Source organism: Danaus plexippus, chromosome 7 (assembly GCF_018135715.1).
Source record: "Danaus plexippus chromosome 7, MEX_DaPlex, whole genome shotgun sequence".
Classification (NCBI taxonomy): Eukaryota; Metazoa; Arthropoda; class Insecta; order Lepidoptera; family Nymphalidae; genus Danaus; species Danaus plexippus.
The window spans coordinates 2,797,155-2,822,099 of NC_083541.1; the positions used below are offsets into that span (position 1 = coordinate 2,797,155).

At 29.8% G+C, this 24,945-nt stretch overlaps 2 protein-coding genes across 2 annotated transcripts; both read left to right on the forward strand.

Moving 5' to 3' along the window:
- Positions 1-710: 710 nt before the first annotated feature.
- Positions 711-5,389, forward strand: LOC116770901 (uncharacterized). The gene is made up of 3 exons (XM_032662540.2): positions 711-799; positions 962-1,103; positions 3,782-5,389. The coding sequence occupies exons 2-3, from the start codon at positions 1,089-1,091 to the stop codon at positions 5,090-5,092; spliced, it is 1,326 nt and encodes a 441-aa protein (XP_032518431.2). The 5' UTR covers positions 711-799; positions 962-1,088; the 3' UTR covers positions 5,093-5,389.
- A 10,377-nt stretch (positions 5,390-15,766) lies between these two features.
- LOC116770990 (uncharacterized) lies at positions 15,767-24,518 on the forward strand. The gene is made up of 3 exons (XM_032662670.2): positions 15,767-15,852; positions 15,999-16,040; positions 21,933-24,518. The coding sequence occupies exons 2-3, from the start codon at positions 16,023-16,025 to the stop codon at positions 24,150-24,152; spliced, it is 2,238 nt and encodes a 745-aa protein (XP_032518561.2). The 5' UTR covers positions 15,767-15,852; positions 15,999-16,022; the 3' UTR covers positions 24,153-24,518.
- The last annotated feature ends 427 nt before the right edge of the window (positions 24,519-24,945 follow it).

The window sequence follows — 24,945 nt, forward strand, 5'->3', positions numbered from 1 at the left end:
GTTTTTATTTTAAAATATATTTATACTAAAACAAAAATATAATAATGCTGTTTTGTGAAATAAAAAAAAAAATAAAACATTTGGAAGTATGTTTGCATTCCTTTGATTAGCTTCAAGACACAGATTGTGAAATACAGTACCTAACAATAAAAGTATAATTTTGACATTACGCCCGAAAAGATTAACATTACGTCGAATCGTTGCGAATCGATTCTTGAGCTTATAATTTGCGAATGATCAAATTATTATGAGCTTTTATTATCACGCGGCAGTTGTTTAATATTACCAAAAACATTACCCGTTAATCCCATTGTTTTGTGTCCGTAATAATTTGACATTTATTTCAAATATCATAACACGAAAGTTAATAGAAATTAGCTGTCGTAACTATTGTTACGTTGTGATACGAAGGATTTTATTGATATTTTTCTCAATGAAATAGGAAATTTAATGTATGAAACCACAGTATATATTTGTGATATTAATAAATTAATTTTAAAACAAGTTAATAATATTTCAGTTACAACAAGTAACAGCAAAAAGTCTTTCAAATAATTATTTAAGTATTGGCGTAAGTGATTTACGGCCGTAAGATTAATTATTCAAGATCTATGCTGAAGTTTTAAAATATTTCGATATCATTTTCAACATATGATTGCATACCAATAAATGTATCTGTATCTAGTTTACGCCTCTCTTGCTTGTAGAATGTATTTAACAGACCGCCTACTGATAGGCGCGTCCATTTAGGTACCAAACGACAGGCTGGTTATACGTCTTGAACTTATTAACAAAAAAAGTAAAGCATTAATTGATTTCAATAAGTTTATATTGAGTTGCCACATTTTTTAAAGCTGTCATAGATAAAAAAGAAAGTTTTTTTTTTGTAATGAATCCTGTCCTTGGTTGATGGTCACAAAGCCAGTGTTAGTCTGGAATCATTGGTGTGTTAAAATTATAGGGTTTCCATCGACTTCGTACGGACGGGCGGATTTGATGTGCATTCTATAACGACAGTTCATGATGCAGTGACCTCGACCAGTGCCTAGGAGTGTTGTAACATCGTGAAGTGTATTGAAAAAACAAACATGGTCTCTATGAAGGTTAGTTTCACTATTCAAATTGAAATTACTATAGATTATCTGTTAATATTATAATTTTATTAATGTTAATCCAGATAAGTGATTGATATAAACCAAAAATCGAAATTAACAGTGAGGACTTCGATGTAAGAAATTTTGATGCTTAAGATAATAACTATAATTTGGAAAGGATTTTTTTGAAGTCAGTATGAAAATTTATTATAGCCTTTTTGTATTTGATGCCAGGATAGGGTTCTTGTCATAAATATCTTAACGTCAGCTCTCAACAGGTTCTCTAATTCCATATATATATAATTGATAAATGAAATAGAATATAATAGCAGAAAAAAAAAATAAGTATAGTGATGTCGGTTATAATAAAAAACAGTTTTTGAAATTTTGTATAACCTTTGTTATCTGTGACTGTTATAATTTTCTACATACATTTTTAATAATGAATAATATTGTTTATATAACAAAATCAATAAATATAAAATTATCTATAGAAAATCATAGATTGCAGTGTTATGTTATTCGTAGTCGTTACTTTGCCCTATATACGAACTGTACATTAACGACTTTCCTTTACTAATAACTATTTTACTATATTTCCTCACAATTACTTTCGATAAGCTATTTTGTATTCTATACGTGTAACCTAACTACGAGTTAACATCGTGAAATTAAATAAATTACCTTCTAATTTTTCATTTATTTATCTCTGCACATTATAGTATTAGCTGGAAAATATATATTCTTAGTTTGATAGTACAAACTCGTTAAACAGTCCGTGTTGTGACATATCCAGTGCGTAAAATGACAAATGGTAAGTAAAGTGTAAATCACAAATTAGTCTTATAGTTTTATTGAATTTTATTTCATACTTTTTCTTTTTTTTTATATCAGCATTTGATATTCCTAAAGATTTCAAATTTGTAACTTAGTTACGTTACTAAGCTCATTAATGAATTTATTTGCATTATGGGTATTTATATGTATTTAATTGTCTTCTCAACGAAGTCTTCTCACCTATATGATAATCATATTTAAAATAATGTTACACAATAATGATTATAGATTGCCCAAAAAGCATAATAATAACATAAAACCAACTCTTTCCGAATGCAAAACATTAATTACGCAACTTATTCTTAATTCTCAAATTCGCAATACTGAATATTTATGTTAACGTCTCGCAAATTTGTGTCGAATCTAAATTTTCATAATGTCCTCTTATATTAGGTTGCGTTAGATTTTTATTTATTTTATTTATGGTTTTATTTCGATATATAGTTTAAGTAATTGTCCAATAGAATGAATATATGGTGGTTATATCATATGTATGTGTCGAAACAGTCCTAGGTGAACATTTTATTGAGCTTTACAATTTATTAACTACAATTTATTCAGATTGCCCTTTATATTTTATATGAGGCAAACATCTCTTGTAGTGTCATCCATTGAAGGTAATTTTTGTCATTGGATTCTTTGTATAAGAGACGCATTTTACTGTGATAGGTTACAAGCCGTTGCTTACCACAAGTTTGAATAGTCAATTTATATACGAAAGGTATCTTGACTCTTATTCAATAAAATACATTGATATTATAAACTGCGAAGATTTATGAATGAAGAACTGGAAACGCTCGTCTAGTGTGACGTTTCAAACTCGTGGCAATCACGCTTTTATACATAAAACTTTACAAGTGCCACTAAGGCTTATAGTAAGTAATGTGAATATTTTTAATTATTTACAGCTAAGCTTTTTAAATGTATCTAATAATTTACTAGTTTCTAGTTGTTTATTTAAGTAATCTATATTCTTCTTTTCGCGTTATGACAGGTAATTTTTTTCTTTAAGATGTGTTACTTGGTTGTATCGGAGATATTAATGGAGTTAAGTAAAGCCAATTACACATTTTAGCGTTATTAGTACAACTTGTTCCCAAGTACGTTTTTTAGTTATGACAATACTTGTAGTGTCTGTATTAAAAGTAGGTATCTACTATAGAAACATGATAATAACGAAATCAAATAGTCAAGTCACCAATTTATTAGTATTAACCAATACGTAATATAATATACAATTAGTTGCACTAAATTACTTCTCAAATAAAATTAGGCATATATTGAAGTTAGAGGTAAATAGAACACAGAAATAATACTATAACATTTTCGATGCCTAAATCAGAAGCAAACTAGACGGTTTGTTTTCTTTTTTTTAAATACTTTCGCTCACAACAAAAAGTGCGATTTCTAAACTCTTATATATTACACATAACGATCCACATATTAAAAACAACTTCCATGTGTTAGAATACAGATAAGTTTTTTTTTTTTTACCAAATTACACACGTACGTAGCAACGTCTATTTTTATTACGCATTAAATTACAGTAGTTAAGGTATTGAGGAATAGCAATCAAAGAAACCGCAAGTAAAACATCTAGTAGAGTGTGGAACGCAATTAGATAACTATATAAACTGAGAGTAAAAGCTGGCACACTCCTCTTTCCATGTGCCTGCACTGCTACAATAACCGGTTACATAATGACCATTCTGTTTTTTGCCATTCACCTGTTTAAAGACAGGAACTAGTTATCTCCTCCCGCACGTCGTTTGCAAGCGTCAGTGCAGTGACCACCAACGGACATACATTTCTACCGGAAATTTATTTATATGTTTAACATTTTATTCCAGATTGGAATCGTATTGATCCTCGCCGTTACGGTGATAGCTGATAAAAAGATCGAGTTGCAGGATATCGAAGAAGATAATCTGAAGAGTGAGAAGAAAAGTGATCACGATAAAACCGGAGGAAGATCTCAACAGGATGGCCCAAGTGACTCTGGTGTTCCCCTGGAAATTTTGAAGAACAGTTTTCTTCAGTACTACCAAGGATTATCTCCAGCATCACAACAACAACGATATGTTCAACAATACGCCGTGTCTGAGCAACCTGAACGCATCTCAGTTTCACCTAAACCAGAGTATGGACCACCTCCTTCCCCTCCATCTATGGTAGAATATTTATCAAATCTTCCAGTGCAGTTCATTCTAGTACCACAATACTATAATCAACATAATGAGCAGGAAGGGCAATCTGGACTTCATACGCCAGTACCAACTGTAGCTCAAGTGTATTCAAAGCCTCAACAAGTTCAGCAAACAACACAACAACAGGTTCAACAACCATCTCAACAACAGGTTCAACACCAATCAAATTATATAGAAATACCTGCGTATGTAACTCCCACAGCAGCTCCATACGTTCAACCATACCCATCTCCAGTAACTTACATAAGCTATTCTCAACCTACCATTGCTCCTGTTCAACCAACTGTTTCTCCAGTATTTGCTTATCAAGCACCGCTTATTCATTATCAAAATGCTATTTCTTCTCCTCCGCAGAAGGGTTTTGATGAAGTTCAACAATATAAACAATCTAATATAGCAGATCAGGATCTGGAAAATGAAATTGAGGGTCACAGACATTATCTTAAACATCAAGAAATTTCTAAACCTTCAGGACAAGATTTCCCTCGTTATTATAATTCTAGGGTTCCCATTAGAGAAGAATATCGTTCTAACCACGTCCAACTTCCACAGCCAGGTCCACTTATATTAAAGGCAACACCATCTCATTTAGCTCATATTCCTAAGACTCTCCCAGTCAATCGTCCTTTAACAAAACCTGTCTATACGAGTGGACGTGGATTCATACCTAATTCATTCTCCTCTAAGCCATCTGAAGTTTTCTCCCACGGTTTGAACAGACGGCCTACTTCGTTATTGGATTCGTACATACCATCAAGTTTGCAAATAGAATACCTAAAAAGGGGATTAGCTGCGGATCCCTTATCAGCTTATGAGGCATTATCAAGCGGCAGACATTTGGCGCAATCACAGTTTATCCCAAGGCATTACGAAAGAGGTTTCCTCCCAAATCAAATTTATCACACTGCTGCTGGTGGAATAGCATTTGGACATCACAAAAGAGCGCCAAAGTAGGAAAGGCAAATAATATTTTTTTATATCGTCACTCCTTTATTTAGTTTCAAAACAACACCTACCTTCTATGTTTTCTGTTATTTGATGTGAAAATTTGTCGAGTAATAATCTGGTGAAGTATTTGATATATATATTTTAAGTTATAAGTTTTGGCTAAGAAACATAATGTTAACGATTAATGTAAATAATATAACTTATTTTTAATATATACTTTATAAGATTTAGTACGAATTTGAGGTAAATAAGTCTTATCATAAGTCATACTAGTTCTTATTATACTTGTAGTGGTCAGTATTGTAAGTATGTTATCAATAAACAATTTCCTTGATAAAAGTCTTTTTATATCTTTACTAAGCTACACAAAATTATATTTGAAGTATATCGCTACCACGTAAATTTTATATACATCGAGGACTTGTCAGCTTTATAGCTTTACAAAAAAAATCTGCTAATATTTGTATTAGTAATTTGACAATAAAAAATGATAACTATTTTAAAAATGGAGTTTTTCGTATGAATGTGAACTTTTATATAAATATGTGATTTGAAACAGTTTTACTAAATTATTATTGTCCATGATCTTGATCAAGGACGGAAAACTATCGTTGTATTTGGTAGTTACGTGAATACTCTTAGGTTTAAAAGTAGCATAGTATAAAACTATTGCAAATACATGATTAGAAATTTAATATTTCAACAATAGCAGTGACACCGAAATAAACATTTTGATAAGAATTCAAATAATAGGTATAACGTGTAAAGTGTTATTTCGCAATTTATTAGTTTATATGCTATGACTAGGTTTTTAACGTGACTTGCTCCGCCTGAACTTCGGAATGTGATTGAAGAGAAATGAATGTGTACTTAAAAAAATAGATAGGTATGCGAACCAACTCGTAGCGACATCTATCGTCTGAGTAACTCTACTCCATACAAAACACAACTTTAGTTTCTCATTCGTAAATTTTAGCACTTCTTTATATTATCATGGGTTACTGAAAATTAAAATGAAAGTAAGCATATTTTCTCGGTACTAGGTACTACAGGGAGGTGAGGTAAGTATGGGTTAAATTAAAGAGCAAAATATATCCAAATTATTTCATTTAAAATTGTCTGTATAAATGCTTAACTTTAAGACTTACTCAAACAAAGAAAATAAAAACATTTGTTTTTTAATTTAAAATATTTGGCTTTCATTCGATTAATGGTAGTACACTCATTAAAATGTTAGATTTTTAAGATTCTAAGATAGCTTAATTAAATCCTAGGCGTGTATTATGATGTATTTTTGATTCAGAGCTAAATTGGAAGGTTTCAAACAATTGTTACGAATAATTATGTTTATTTTACAAGTATACTTTCTTCCTGTGTTGCGGATGTATTTCATAAAATAACCTGTACCTGCAGTAATAAGACCTATAATAGAGATATAATAATTAATAGTAATACTGTCAGATGACACGTTAACTAATAATATAGTAATATAACTATTTCCCTGTTTTCGTGTTTATGAAATAAACTTCCTTGTAAACAAACATACGTACGCGAAACGTATTAAAAAATAAATGAACATCGCCGGGGCAACATCGTCGTATGGATAAAATATCATATTACGATTGAAGTTTCTGAAGCCGCGGAACGAGTACCAAGCCGAGGGAACCAGAATATTCCTGATACCACACAGCAATAGAATTGCATTGCTATTAGGATGGCAATGCAAATACATTCACACTTTCACATCGGGGCAATCATGTATTTTGAGGTATAGGATATAAGTTTTAATATATTATTCTTATTATAATATACATATAAGTAAGTTTCGTAGTTGTCCTGGAACCTCCGGTTACCACCCTATATAATTCAATTTCCTATAACAACATTATTCAGAGAAAATATATTTCTCACCTTCTAAAAACCAAAAACAAAATACCATGAAGTTATTTTCTCCGTGTTTTTAATCTGAAAAGCTTGTTGAATTACATTTTGTTGAATTTTTATACTTAATAAAAGCAATATTATTTATTCTATTATATTTTATGTTTTTAATTGAATAGTTTAAATCTTTTTATTTTTAAATTACGTGTCAGTTATTTTTATTTCAAACTGAGATTTAAATATTACTTTATTAAATAATTAAGATTATGTGTCCATTTTAGTATTATATTTAATTTATATTCATTAATATTACTAACACAATTTAATCAATTTTGAGTGTTTCAAATAAATAATTGTATGTATTAGAGATAATACGAATTAAATGACCAAAATTGAAGAATTGCCCGCAAAGTGTTTATAAGTTGAAACGAAAAGGCAATATCCAGACGAAATAAGATTATTACTATAAATTACCTTATATCCAAAAAAGCCGTATAGTCTAGTTAAAATTTACAGTAATTCCTTTTTATTAGAAATACTCAAATATAATCCATAGAAGAAGAAGCAGATATATTATAACGTTAAGGTAGTACTAAATAACGAATCTATGTATGTATTTTTAAGTTTATTGGCAAACCGGCTGTAAAAAGAACATACATATTTATGGAGAAAATGACTTCTAATAGCAAGCAATGTTTATGAATGAAATTAGTGATATCAAAATTATATGCCAAACAACTATTACAAATGTTCTTATTTTATCATAAGCGACATCTGTAATGGAGTTGTGAAACTAATATTAACATTCTTTAAATTCTTAGCGAATGGTTACAGCACTCTACATTAATTTAATTCATCATTGTGAAAATAGGTGGCACTTATTGGGTCAAAAAATAAAAATAAAAATGCATAGTTTCTTCTGAACAAATATCATAATTCCTTTAATAATACTATAGATAACATAATTTCAAATGTGTATTTAATGGCTCATTATAAAACATTTATTAAGGATTTTGAAAAAAACAGTCTTAGTTTATTTTGAAAGGTTTTTGACATAACAACAAATTGTAATTTTGATATAACAACAAATTGTAATTCGGAATAATAAAAAGTTCATTATATTATAACGGTCATTAAATGAGCGTTACACAATTCAAATTTTGCATCTATTAACACGAAGTGCCACTAATATAGCAATGAATAAACGAAAGACAACGTAAAATGAAATAAAATAATATAAATAATTTAATATTTATAGAAGCTTAAGAAAGTTTATATTAATAGTTAAATTCGGATCAATTTATGATATTTTTTTTAATGCTCTGGAGTCTAGACACAAAACGTCATATTTGTCTTAATAGCTGTGTGTGTTTGCTCTTAGTGAGATTAGAACGAACGATGTCATGAATAATGCAATCTTTCGTCGGTTATTACACCCGAATGCGTTCACTGAGATGGTTCGTTTTAAAGAAAAAGTGAAAACTATAAGGCGTGCGGGCAATCATGTGTCATTGATGTAATTAGAACAAAAAGTTATTTTTTTATGTGTATATAAATATGATCGCTATTGTGCAATATCATATCATTAGCTTCTGATGCAATGAATGTGTTCGTATTCTTTCAGCGAAATTTCTATTAAAATGGTTTTTAAAGTTACACAAGTCTATTTGTGAGATTTACTAATTTTATTTTCATTCATAAAACTATGTTATGTTACATTAAAAATATGTTATGGAACAAACTCTAGAAAGTCTATAAAAGATATAGCAAAGATTTTATAGCTTCTTATATTTCAAAAGTAGATTTGAAGAAATTTATGGTACAATAAATCCTACTTGAGCCTTTAAACTATCATTAGCGAAAAAAAGTAATGTCATCTTTTTATCCAGTAATTAGTTTCTTATTTTAAAAATTAAAAAGAATTGTTAAGAGAAAGAAAAATCTTACATTTGGTTGAGAAAATTTAAGAGCTACATTATTTACGATCAGAACATAAAATTTTGCGACTGTAAAAAATAGAAAATCAGATGATAGCATGGTAAATACTCGTAAATAATATACTCGTAAATATGTACTCGTAAATCCAGATAATGTTAACATAAGCACAAAAAGCACTTACCTTAGTAATTAAAGGTTTCGTCCGCTCTATCTGTTTGATTAAACAGTTTAGGAAACGGTTGAGCCCATTATAGAGAATGTCGGATAGCAGCTCCTGTAAAATAAATATGTATCTATATGCACAAAAAACTTCACTTCTGGTAAAAATATCGATTCCAGTTAGTAAATTTCAAGCATCTAATGTTAAAGTTTAACTTTTACTTGCAGAAGGGTTTTTATTTGTAAATATATATAGGGTTTTCCATTAAGGGCGCTTGATCTTTGAAATGCAAAAAAAAATACATGTAGGAAAGATATTTGCGAAATTTTTTTTTTATTTGGAAGGTCTATTGACCCCATTATGTATGGAATATGACATCATTCAAATGACCGCCACGGCTTCGGTTGGTGGCGCGCACACGAAAGGTCCAATTTTCGATGACTCTGGCGCACAAATCGGGCTGTATTTGATCGATGGCGTGGCGTATGTTGACTTTGAGGGCATCGGTGGTTTGCGGCTTGTTGGCATAGACCTGCGACTTAAGAAAACCCCACAAGAAAAAGTCCAGCGGGGTCAAATCGCACGATCTCGGTGGCCAGTTCACATCGCCTCCGCGCGAGATGACCATGTCCAGAAATTGCTCGTGCAGAACTTCCATCGTAGCGTGTGCTGTGTGGCACGTAGCGCCGTCCTGTTGAAACCACATGTTGTCCAGATCCATATTCTCGATTTCAGGCCAAAAGAAGTTGGTTATCATCGACCGGTATCGCTCACCATTGACGGTGACGGCCACACCATTATCGTTTTCGAAAAAATACGGACCAATCACGCCTCCGGCCCAAAATCCGCACCAAACAGTCACTTTCTGCGGGTGCATTGCCACTTGGTGAACCTCGTGTGGATTGGTCTCGTCCCAAATACGGCAATTTTGCTTGTTGACATAGCCATTCATCCAAAAATGCGCCTCGTCGCTGAAGATGATTTTTTTGCCAAAATCGGCGTCAACTTCCAACTGCTCTAATGCCCAGTCAGCGAACACACGGCGCTGTCTATGGTCATTAACCTTGAGCTCTTGGGTCAGCTGGATCTTGTACGGGTGCAGGCTCAAGTCACAACGCAAAATTCGCCAAGTTGTCGTCGTCGCCAAGGCCGAGTTCCTGTGCGCGACGCGGAATTGACTGCCGCGGGTTTTCGAGGACACTGTCGCGCACAGCGGCGATATTCTCGGCAGATCTCGCGTTACGTTGACGCACGGGAACCGGCTGATTGTTAACTGACCCGGTTGACTCGAATTTGTCCACCAATCGACGGATAGTCGACTCGGCAGGACGATCATCGCGACCGTAAAACGGGTGAAGTGCGCGGAACGTTGCTCGAACTGAAGACCCATTTTCATAAAACAATTTTATGATTTGCACGTGCTGCTCGACACTGTAACCTGCCATGGTGGTTTGGGAGGACGGAATGAATATAACACACTGCATTTGACAGCTGTCACTCAAACAACATGGCCGCAATCAGCTGTCAAAGTTCAAGCGTCCCTATTGGAAAACCCCATATATATATATATATATATATAATATTTTATTTTATTTTAGTATTCCACTTGCATGCATGCAATGCATCTATAAAAATTAAAAGGTTTAAATTGACATTGACAGTTGACATTGACATTAAATAAAATTATTAGCGAACCTGTATTTTAATCACTTTACTAAACATATATTGGCTTAATGGAGATTTGATGCAAATATTTTGCACGATCATTTAGCTAGGCTGTTTTATATTTTAAAATATTAATCGATACATCTTTGACCGGATTTATTTTAAATCAAGAATCATTCTTAATGAATTGTAGATAGGTTTCAGCGAGAAAGTGCTGATATGTTGTAGTAGATGTAATATTTTTTTATTGCTTAAGTAATATTTAATAAAAGGAAACGACTCTCTTCAAACAGGGAACTGAAATGTAACTAAAACTAAAGTTCCGTATGTTGAATAAAAAACATAAACCCTGACTCCATCAATACGAGTATCTGCCATCTTAGATTGAAATACCAACTTCGTATTTATATTGTTCATGTGAAATGTAATGTGATTTATTTGCTTTTATATTAGAAATATTGTAATTTTGTTTAGACTGAGATTTAATAATATTTAAAATAAGGATTTTAGAGAATCTGTTGAAACAATGCACATAAAATTACGACAAGCTGTTTACGCTGAAAGCAGTACCAAAGAAAAAAAAAAATCAATGTATATACACAATTGATAGCAAAATTTTAAATATCATTTATTTACCTTGCTACCTAGTGACAAGTTATTTTTTTTTTATTTGACTGCTTACAATAAAATTAGGACCAATTACCAATTACGTATCAAAGCGATAGTTAATAAGTTTGCTGCAAAATGCGTTCTTTCGAGTTAACTTTTCGTTTTTAAACTAATATAATTTATATAAACAACTCGGCAATTGTAATAGAATACTTCTGTAATCTTAAGATAATAACAAAAATTAAAATTTACTAAAAAAAATAATGGAATCTTGTTCACTTCTGCCACATAAGATTTTTCTATCTTATCAATCATTGTTCTTTCATTTTGAGAACAAGAAAAAAATTTATGGGGCTGTATCTGGACAATACGGTGATTGCGGCATTACTAGTGTGTTCTTTTTTTGGCAAAACCTTGTGCACTGAAATTACGTGATAGCAGCGGCGTTATCACGATGCAAAAGCCAATTATATCCATCAATACGGGCCTGAAATTTTCATAACAGATCGCCTTTATATTATTATAAATTGAATTTTATATTCTTTAACTGGTTTTTGAAACTTGGAAAGAAAAAAATATATTAAATGTATTTTTTTTCTGCAAGTATGATAAAGTTTTATGTAATGATAAAGCAAAGGGCCCTTTTCTTTCCTTTGAAATCCTTTATAAAATATACGATTATAAAAAAAAATATATTAAAAAATTTAAAAAAAATTAAATAAATAATAAATCATCTTAATTATTGGAATAACAATCGAAATAGAAGAAAAACCAAGATATTAAAATTTATTATCAAGAGCGTATTAGAATACGGAATACTTATAAATAATTCAATGTAATGATATACATATTTTAAAATTTTAACACAATTTTTAATTTAATAACTGATCCAAACACACAAAATACAACGAGCTGTCCAAAATATAACACAAATCCTACAAAGTTACCAGATGCGAACTAACTAGAGCTGAGCCAAGCTCTTTAGCTGTAGCGCCTTTAGCTTTGCCCTCCTCTACGATTGGGTGTAATGCGACATGCGAAAGATTAAAGAAAAATCAACTGTCGAAATTGTAATTAATTTACATAACAATAATAAATGTTTATAAAATATGGTTACAGAATTTGAAGAAAATAAAAAATAACGAGAAAGACAACGATAGCGAGATAACAATTAGAATTTTGAATACACATTAATTAGAGCGAAAGGAAGTCTTTAGCTTAAGTAACTTTAGGAAGTAAAAAAAATTAAAATTTGAGAGTTGCATTTTTATTACCTTTTGCAATTTATTATAATTTTGACACGGAATCTAGGAAGTGTTTTCAAAATCCGCAGAGAATTACTAATTAGTGTCAATGTGATGAGCAAAGAAAACTTGAAATTGTTTCCCGTGTTTGTGTATGACTGTGGAAGTTTGAGAACGGGTTCTGATAGTTGGAAGAAGGAAAAAGGAAATCGAGGGACTCATTCATATAACGTGAAAGCTACTTTAACAACTTGATTATTTGATAAACGTGTAGGTTATTAAGAAACAAACAGAATGCGATTTAAGTTATCTTAAATTTAAAAATGTTATACAATTGTACTGCAAATTTATATAACATACAATCATTTAAAAAATAGTTATTATTCGATGAATTTATAATTTGATGTATGATGATTTATAGGCTGTATATGTTTATGAATACAAAAAAGTCACGAACATTACGCAATAATTTTCAAGCCTATCGGATGTTTTCGACATTTAAATGCGTATCCTAATCGGGTTATATTTCCTTAAGTTAGAAACTTTTTACTCACACACGTTTTTATATTTATTAGATTTTATTGCGCAACATTATCTTTTTTTTTTTCAACCCGGATATTGCACTTGTCTGTCACCCAAGTTACCTAATTTTCTAAATTAAGGGAAATCCGTATCATTTAAAAATTATGTAACTTGTAAATATTATTACAAAATATTTAATTAACAGTATAATTGTCACCATTAAAGAGCTAAGAAAATACATTCTGAATGTCATAGTTTCTTATTCTTGATTTAAAATAATAACTTTCTTTAAGAAATATGTATATTTAATTTGAATAATATCGTTATAAATGATTCAAATTATTTAGAAATAAAAGAGAATAAATAAAGATAAAAAATTTAAAACATTTATGATTCATTATTTTTATTGGCTCTATATATTCTGTTAAAATCATTTTCTAACTTTCGAAGTTTAAATTACATTCTATTTAAACAATATTTTTTTTAAAAGTAACGAAAAAAATGTCATAAACATAATTATACCAACCAGTACGTTAAGAATAAAATGACGGTGTTACTTAATACGGTCTGTCAGTTTAACAAATTTTTTATTGATGATATATTAGTGACCTACATGTCTTAAATACATTGCGATGTTCCGGAGATGTGTACCTACTAATGTATTCATGAAAGCTGTTACATGCAAAACTACAATCTGGTTCAATTTTTTTATTAATGACCCATTGTACAGGTATAAGGAGAATATTCTAAGATAATAATAGAATGTTACAATTGTACAATGTTACATTTCCTTTGTGTTTCTTATCCCTTACCCTCTTAATTATAATAAAAATATATTTTCTTATCAGTTTTAGATATCAGATAAGTTTATATTTTTCTTTTGTTATGTACTTTCTATTATCAATTTTTGTTTGTTAGGAAATATTAAAGAATACAAAAAAAAAAATGTTTGATTTATAATAACTGTGTAAACATCAATTGCATTAAACATGTCAACAATAAAGCGGGGTTCATATCATTTATAAAGAGGTTTCACATATACCGCTCAATAGTTACAATATATATGTATAAAGCTTGAGAAAATTCTACTGGAGAAAGTACAAGAACGTTTCCCAAACAATTATTATACGAATTAATTTAAAAAACGATTACGTAACACTAATGTAGTGGCATTAAACTGTCTCTTTTACCTGATACAATAATGTAATCACTTTGACTTAGAACAACGGACGTTTTCCCATCTTTGTTACTAAATTTTTCTTCATACCAGAAACAACTTCACAGTTTCTGTTCTGAATGAATTATTAGAAATAAATTATAACACATAAATAAAAGAATGCTTTCAGATAGAACTCTTAATAACTTAATTGCTAACAATCGAAATACCTTCGTAGGCGGATATATAATTGATTTTCAAAGATTTTACAATAATTCTCAAGTTTAATGGAACACAATTACATTTATATTGTTCGTGTTTTTCTCATTGCGTAATCTGGGCACGTTTCAAGAATAGGGCTTTGTCACATTTGCTTTGTGTCGATTAAGTAGGAGACAGTGCTTTGTGAACGTAAACACAGAGCCTTACTGTACTTAAATAGCGGTACAGTTTACGTGAGACAGATTGATGGTATTCCAAGGAGGTTAAATTTTGAAGTAGGGTAAATAATTGGCATAATAATCAAAATCTTCGTCGTAATCACCAGAAAATTAAAACTAATTTTATGATGATTTGCTAAGTGCTTGAGTAGTACAATTATAAAAAAAATTATAATAAATTTACCATTTATATACGTTACGTTAAGTATATATTTTTATGCGTGCGTATATTTTTTTCATGCGTAATGAATTTATACCGGCATTATTTTGTGTACGTTTGTCTGTAGTCATACGTTTTTATGATTTAAAAATCCTAATAGCGGCACTTAAAAAATATTATTTCCTTTCTGAAATAACATTCAAGTAAAAGAATTTGTATTATATGACAAGAACTGATATTTTTTGATTTATCATAAATTATAAGGCCAAATATGTGCTAAAAACTCTTAAAAAAGAATTTAATAATTTTAAAATCTGACTGAATGATATGTCGAATGGAAATATAGAACTTAATTTAAATAAAATAAACAGTTTCAAGGAATATCAAAGGTACGCGATCATGACATCAATATTCATAATATTAGGTACTTATCGTCTGTCTTTCATAATTTTTACAAAAATTATCACAAGGAAGTTAAACTAGTTGACCTAACTGTAATAAATGCAAATGATTTGAAAGTGCAAGTGACTTAATGTGTTCGATGTTGCAGACAAATGTTCTTTTCAAATAAAACGAAACTCATAAAGTCGAATTTATATAACGTCTTATGTACAATTATTATATCAGTAGAAACATGTCTGACGTTCATCATTTTTTTTCCTAAAAATTATTTCAATCTGTTGAAATAAGACTCAAAATTACATAAGTGAGTATCATTTAAGGTTAGGCAATGTAATGAAGTTTGAATTGAAGTGAGTAATTACTTAGTAAATTATAAGTCAATTAAATTTATTCATATGTATATATAATATGAATGTGTTTATGAAAGAATACGTACAGGACGTTCGTGAAAGTGCGATGCATGTTGACCTTAACGTCTGTGCTTTCGGCAGTCGCGCATCTCTCGTACTCTTCCGAGGTATATAAGAACGTAACATAGTGATTCACAGACCCATTGCTTTGGTACCCGACCATAGGAGCACAAAAACAGGTACGGTCACCCATACGATCAAAGATATCACACGATTTTGGTGTTTATGATATAGCTATATGGGGTATATCTGCGTATGTTAATAATATTATAACAGTGTTGTGTTGTGAAGTGTTGTGATTGATAAGTTTGTTTTCTGTTGACAGACCGCCAACAGTATCCAGTGCAAAATGCGGTGGTTTTCGATGGTAAATATGAAAATCTCTATATAATCATGGTGTTTTGATAGCGATTTTAATTTTATACTAAATTCAGAATTTCTTTTATAACTCCGTAATCGTATATATTAAAAATGAAAAAAAATAATATATATTTATTAGTTTAATGTTACTCAATTATAGTTATATGAAAACGTTATTAATGACAAGATGGAAACATTAACGCACTCCAAACACTTAACAACTTTATCCTCTTCATAGTTGTTAACTTGCAAAAGAGAACAAAAAAAATTTAAGTCACATTAAAATGTATCGTTTATTCAAAATACCACCACAGTTAAAGAACGTTTTTAAGAAATTTAGACAAAGTAGCTAAATAGTTTAATATGGTTTATGGAGAAAATATTAGCAAATATTTTTAGTCATACAACTTATAATAACAGCGATGAATATGTTCTTAGAGAAGGCAAGGCTGTACAAAACGTGTACATAAAAAAGACACTAATGTTACATGTCAAACAATCGTCATTATACCAAAATTGATATATTAACTTTTAAATTTAATTTTATCCCTTATTACGGGAATATTAAATGAAAATAAATTTGTAAGTTATTAATTCTTACATTTGTATCCGTTCAATTATGTCTCTATTATAGAACTAATGAATTTCAAATATAATGACAGTCATAAAGATAACATATAATAATAATAATATAATCGAGTAAAAGCGCATCAGACACAAATCGGTGTATTTGTATAAAAAATAAGCAATATGTCGTTAAATTTACTTTCTATTTATGTTATACAATAAAGAGAGAATATATAAGATAACTATAAACATTAAAATTTATTAATCTTTATGATCAGAGCTTAAATTCTTTTCTTGCTATTGCTAATAGATTTTAATACACTCTCGGAAGCTGACTATTTGATAATGCGTTAGATGCAATCTTTGGGTGGACCATCAGTTAGATTAACTTTGTCGAAGTTATTTGAATTTTGTAGTACAATATTATAAGTAACTTTATCGACTATTATGCATACTATCTCCATGAAGCCATTTTGAGTCATACAAAAAGTTAATTTATTTGATATACAAAATTGATTTATAATAAAAAAAAATCATTATTAATAAAAATTCTACATACACGTAAATGCACGTAAATATAAAGGAATGATTCTGTAAATGTCATAATTTTTAAGTAACATTTAATTCTTTTTTACTGGAAAGTTTAAGTTGTATATACTAAGCTCTAAATTGCATATATTATTAATATGTATTCATCATATTATGTTCTTGAACTATAGTATAGAACATTGTGTCTAGCAGTTAACGTATATTATTTGTTTGTAAATAAAAGGAAAACTTTGATGTTATGTGTAAATAGATTCAAGATGTCCGTCGACTATCAGCTGTTACGACTAAGATCTATGGAGCCACTTTCTTACCGATGTTCACCGTGAACTATCAATCAGAGTCAAAGTAGCTTTAGCATTTGCATTTCTTTATCCCTATTTATATAAATTTTTAAATTTTAAATATAAAAAAACTCTTTGTAGTTATCGCAGAAGTACTTAATTTTAATTTTTACGTAATAAGAAATAAGAATATACCTATAAAAAATTAAGACTGAAAAGATATTATATAAAAAAATGTATTTTTGTATTCTATTATGCAGATGTATATTTTATTTATAACAATGTATAACGGTATTTTAACGGTTTCTGGACAATACTTGGGTTACCTAGATTTTAGTATGCGCTGTAATGCTTTAGCCTTGTTTTGATCAATAGTAGATCTCTTGTAGATTCCTAAACTCTTCAAAATATTACTTACACTTCTTTACCTCAAATCATGTATAGTAAAATCAATCATTTCATTTATCTTATGCTTCATCACAACAGATGAAGCGTGGTAACTTCATACGGATTTAGCAGGAGATAGCGTAACCAATCAAATATACAACCTTAATAGTACTCGTGCATTCATTCAATTTGCCAATAATGACGAAATTAATCATTATTTTCCATTTTAAGATGAAATATTGGTCTATTAATTATATTAATAGTTGTTGTATCAAAATAATTCTCTTATAATTGATCAAATCGTTTATAAGCGATGGACCGCAAAGTCATAACGGTATAAGACATATTTATAGCGACAGATTCTTATTTCATGCATACAGAAATTATCAAATCTATCAAAATACCGATTTTATGATATTTTTAAAATTTGAATCTTTAATTCCCTAGCGTCTTCGATTATGCGATGTCTATCTTATTATTCATATTTTTTTAATGTTATGAGCTCCTTTTTTTTTGAAAATTAATACATTATAATTATTAATTATTTAAAAAGAATAGGTATATTACATAATGCAAAACTATTAAGTTAAAAACAAAAGTTATAACCAGACATGTAACGAGTAACTGTTTCTTTTAAAAATTTTTTTTTTGCCTTAATATATTTAGAAGTTAGGAAATATATTTGTTTTAAATTTCTCTAAACTGAAAAATACTTATCGTCTTTTTGATAAGATAATAAATAAATAAGTATAATGCAGTTTGTAGAGATTTTTATCTTTTATTTCGTTGCGTATAAACCGCATGTTATGAAGCTTATGTAAAACGGAATTTTTTTTCAAAAACCAGTATATTAGAAAAAACGTGAATAATTAATGAAATTGACCGTACAATATACAGTGGAGTGTAACGTATTAAAAATGTATTACGTGAATGAAAAGAACGAGGATCAGCCTTTTATTCGTTACCTTGTGTTGTTTGGTTTAAGGCGTGATTCACGAGAAAAGAATTCAAAAAATTCATTATTTGTAGACATTAATATTTGAAAAATTCTCATATATTGAATTCACAGTAATAAAAATAAGTTTAAAATGTGGTGTAATTACAAATGGTTCAATCTAAGACTTGCGTTCATTTACATTTTAATAAAATAATGTACGTTGTAAAAATAAAATGGCCAGTGTGAATAGGAAAATCATAGTTTCATTTGGGATGATTTAACCAAGACGTGAATAAAGAAGTTTTGAGATTTTTCAGTGTAAGCGAAGCTCCGCTAAGGGGTGCCAGAATATTGCAATATTATTTACGCGCTCAATCTAATAATGATTTAAATGATAAATAAAGGTAAACGGTTACTAAAAAAATGAAATAAAACGGACATTTTAAAATAATAAATACAAACTGTGATCAATATGATGGATTTTTTCATTAGCCTGTGATAATCACTATTACTATATTATAATGATAGTGATAAACTATATATTTTCATTATAAATAATATATATATATATATGCATATGTCTTAATGAACACACAACTAGATATATATGACCTGATAAAACACATGTCCTCTGACATAATCATTATAAATAAGAAAGAATTTTTATCATTAGACAGACAGATGTAGTTCACAGTGACGGTTACGTATAATGTCAATTAATCTATTTCACCATAAAACGAAAACATCTTCTATACAGCAGCGTAAAAAGGCTCATTGCACAATACGGATCTTGCAAGAATCTCAAATATATGGTCGCAAGTAATTATTTGACCCAGATCCCAAATCAATTCTGCCAGTCATAATGATTGCGTCTTAACATTGAAGACTATTAATATTAAACTCTAACAGATTGTTAATACATTCAACCCATTATTAATTTCAGAAAATTTATATTATTAAATGCTTACAAAAAAACCGATGAGAATTCATATTTTAATATGAAATAGTAATTATTATCTCATGACTATAATATAATATTCGAATGAAATTATTTAAGTAAGGTCATTTGAGGATTATTGACCGGAAAATGTTTGTGGATATCACTGGACGAACAAACTTTCTCTTTTATGTCGATAGCATCGACTGCATCTCGCTTTCGTCTGGCACTACTCTACACGTAAGACGCTTCATCTTTGCATGCACTTGGAGTAATGACTTATAAAATTACAATTCAATTTAATTTTGAGCACTCTTGCATTCAGCGCCATCTAGTTTTTAATATATTTGTGTATTGTCAAATTCGGTATATAAAAGTTACAGTTTCCGCAAAGAATTTATGAATAATAATCAACTAAGAAAGAAACACTATTATGCGAGCAAAAAAATTAGGAATATAAATTTACAAACCAATTACAATGTTGTGTAACTCATGAGATAACGGAATTTCCATAAATTTAAATTTTCATAACTCACATACGTGTTGGTTACATCATGAATTTTTAATAATTAGTGTTTGGCTTGTAACATTTTCTCTAGTGTAACCCAACGTAACATTTGCCTCCATAAATATAATTTCCTTTTATGGTAGTTTATAATGTCTACTGAAATATTTAAATTTAAACTATATTTTCGAATTCCATTCATATATTATATTGATATTAATACAATCATCTGATAAGGAAATCTTGAATTCTTCTTCTATATAAAAATTGTTTGTGCCCCTAAAGTTAAAAATAAAAAGACCAACGAAATAAAATAAAAAATGAAGTTTGCTACATTTTGTTGAATAGAATCACATTACGTCGAACAAATTAACAGTCGGATAAAGCCGATATATTAATAGTGTTTGAATTATTTTTTAAATTAACTTTTTCAAATCATGCTCTATGTAATATTCAGATGAGGACTGAATGCCAAATGACCTATTAATATTTTATTTAGCAAATACTGTATGTAAGCACTTTGTTACTGGATATATTTTAAGTATTCACCTAACTTATGAGACCAATTTAAAAAAATCATAATTACTTATGTTTAATGTAGTTCCTACAATATAAGCAATTTCGTACCAAACGGATGAAATAAATAATACTACGTGTATGGCAGTGATATTGATGCCATACCTGACAACTTAAGCTTTACAGGGACGAAAGCTCCAATAGTAGAATTTACATATTTAAAATGAAAATAATTCAGATATTTTAGATTTGCATTAATGCAAAAAATACATATACATGTAAATTTATTCTAAAACCGTTTGTTTAGGGAATGATGTAGTAAAATCAATTTGTAAACGTGATTCCTATTACCCTCTCAAAACTATAGCAAATAATATATTTTACAGAAACAGAGTGGTTAATTGAATGTTACCTTATCATTATTATTTTTCTTTAGAAACATGAAATATTAGTTATATTCAAAATTTTGTTGAATATGAATTAATAAAATTAAAGTTATTAAAAGGAGTTGACACGTCACAATGTCGAGGATTTTCTATATGCTTAGAATTTAAAACATGCCTATCAGGGACTAACATCATAAATTCCTAATATAAAGTTCTAAGAAATCATATCCAATGAAAAATTCTAAAATAAAACAATAGATCACAACTTATTAAATGAAAATAAAGTAATCTCATCATATAACAAGCATATATTTACCCAATAGAGTTCAATTAAATAACATCGCTTAGGTACTTTTTTAAGTTTAAAAAAATATTTAATTCCATAAAGAATTTTTTTTATTAAATTACTATTATTCAAAATTAAATCATACTTTTTATAAATTATCTCGTGGGAGGGCTGTGGAGAGTGTAAAAACCATTGAAAGCTGCCTGCTATTTATCATCTGATGATGATAATGATAATGATGATGATTGATGATAAATAACAGGGCCAACTAACAGACATTCACACCTCGTCTGCCCTTTATCACGGTTGCTGAAAAGTAACCGAAACGACGGGAGTATGTAGTTTTTTAAAATAATAATATACGCGTAGTAAATCCGAACAATATTAGTTTTATTTACTTTCTGTTATTTATAACACCAACATAGTTATATATTTATTTAAATGAACAATTAAAATATAGTTAATTAGGCTTTATTTTATAATTACCCAAACGTAATAATTTTTATATCAATGTTCGGAGATTAACCAGTTTTTTTTTCAAATTTCAGATTCTTTTTTGCTTGATAATATCGACAACAATCGGAGACCCTGATCCTAAGAAATATAAGAAGGAACCAAATGATAAAATTAAGAAATCGGAGTCCTTGACAGATGACGAAAAGAAATTTTTACGAGAAGTTGAAGAAAAATTTGCAATAAAGTCCAATGTTTCAGATAAAGTTGAAGAGAAAAGTATTGACAAAGAAAATAAGACACATATGGAGAATGTTAAACAAAAGGCAGCATTTCCTGCAGTAATTGCTATAGAAATAGTAAATGATACCGAAAAGTCAAAAGGCAAACGTACAATCGATGCAAATTTAGGTTACGGCTATAGGACAAATGATGGTTATTCTTATACTTATTTTGGAAAATCTAACTTAGACCAAGGAAAATTTATGATATATCCTTATTCGCAAGAAGACCTTCCTGCGGTCCAAAACTTACAACATAATACCGAGCATTCATCTCAATCAAGTGGAAAATATTCATCGTCTAAAACATATAATGTTGAAATAACCCCGTCCCAAGCCTATGAACTTGTCCCAGTGAAGGATGAACAACCTTCGTATCAATATAATAAACCTGCCATACCTTTTGAAACAGGGTATCAGAATGTTCAGAATTTCGGTTCACCCACTGTAAATTCACATTCCGCAAAACCTGCAAAAACTTTATATACCACTTATAATGGCCAAGAATTTTCTGGCCTGAGTGGACAATTTCCTTCTGTGATGTCTGACTATTTTGTAAATCCGAGTCAACTTTTAAATAATCCTCAGTATCAGAGTGCGGGCTTAACAGAAGACCATTTACGTTCTCAGAGCTCATATTTAAATCAAAATAAACCTATTGTACCCGTTTTAGTGTTAAGGATACCCAGTTCATATTTAAATAATCCTAGAGCTGAACTATATGCCGATTTACCCAAAAATTATCCCCTGTCCCAATATTTAAACCATGTGAATCTCCAAGGTTTGGTAAATCAATATTTCAAAAACCATGGCTATTCGTCCGCTCCACAAATAATGTCTTATCAGAAGCCCGAAGTATCAACTCCTGAAGTAGAACCGCAACATTATTCTAACCCTCATGTCAGACCATCGTACACTCAGGATGACTTTTCCGGTATACAATACTCTGGAGTCAAACCAGTTATGGCAAAATATCCAAATACATACCAAGACCAACAATATTCGGTCCCTAAACCTCAATCCTTGTACCAACGTCCTGTCCAACAACAACAATACGAATACCAGTACATTCCTCAAACAGAAGTTAATATGCAATCTTATTATATTCAACCACAATATCAACAAAGTACCCGGGTCGAAGATGATACGGGATACCAAAACGGACAACCTGAAACAAATGATCAAGAATCATATCCTGTTGTTTCTTATCAAACGCAAACAAGTAACGAAGATTCTAAACCAGTGTTAGAAGGAGGATACGAAGCTCAAAACGCACCACAAGGTAATGCAGAATCTGCTGTTGAACAGTATGCTCCGGTTAACCAAGAAGCTTCAATTTATGCGAATCAGGAAAGTGATGAACACTACAAAAAAAGTGTCGCCTCGGAACAAGGATCTCAATCAGACAGTGGATATAGCTCTCAAGGGTATTACCAATCAGCACAAAGTCCGAGAAACTCCGTTTCTGTATTTCCATCAAGACTTATTCATACAGAACAATATGAAGAGCTAGAACAAACCAGCATACCTCAGAATTATGAATATAAGACCCAAAATAATAAAGAATCAAGCAAAACCCTAGTTTTATCGGAAAATTATCCAAGCAAAGATCATACCATAGCTACGGTTCTACCCTACGCTTATAAAACAGCTAAGCAGCCCACACAATCCAGTATCCAAACTGTGAGTTATGTTACCCCAGTACCATCAGCAAAATATCAATCTAAATATAGGATAATGGTACCGCAAACCATACTAAAAAATCCAAATGACGAGAAGGTGTCCTACGTCAACTCTCATTCATTGCCTATGCATTACACGCAAGTCGGTCATTACACTGATGTTAGAGCGCAGAGTGATTATGGCAACAGTGGTCGATACGTTTCGTCAATATCAAATCAACCTTCATATTCTAGAAATGTCCATTCTCATCCAAAGAGGATGGTAAAGCAGGAAAAAAGTCAAGAAGCTTCAGACACCAATAAGACAGATAAAAAACAAAATGAACGAAACATCAAAAAACAGTCAAAGTAATAAGGTTAAAAATACTCTTGTTTATGTGAAGGGTACATTATTATTGCTATATTGTTAGTAGAATAAGTTAGTAGCTAAGCAATAAGGGTTATTTAAAGATAATGTAAATTTTTAAACTGATATACAGAAAATAATATTTAAATAATTATAATGTGCTTGTTATTTGAATTTTGATAATAAAAAGTAAATATTTATTCGGTGAAATAGATTTCCTAAAAAAGGGATTATTTAAAGTTGCGGAGTGGCTCGATGTGCAATATTTTAGAATAATAAGATAAAATGTTATTACAATATTGTAAAAAATATGTTAATTTTTCAAACTAACTGTATTATTGTTATTGTTGAAATAAATATATACGGCTTTAATATGTGTTTGAATATACTCATACTGTAATTATATGAAACAACATAAGCATATACAAGTTACCAATAAAAGTTCAAACTTCGAGAATTTTTCGTTCATAAAGCTTTTTAACTTTGAATATTTATTGCACTAAGGAACACTGAGTTTATCTTTAGTAATCAAATTCAATAGATGGCGCTTGACAACTTCTCAGGCATTACTTCTGTGTTATTTGATTATTATAAAGAAAAAGATTAACTTATGGAAAAGGATACGAATGTCCTTTTTGTGAAAAGCCTTTTGGAGGATTTCGATTTATTCACCCTTATTGTACATCGCAGGTTCAATAATAATTCTTTTTATTGATAAAGTTTATTTAGTTCAACCAGAGCGAGATATCACAATTGACCTGTTTAGTTATAAATATCATAAAAGTGATTTACTATACCA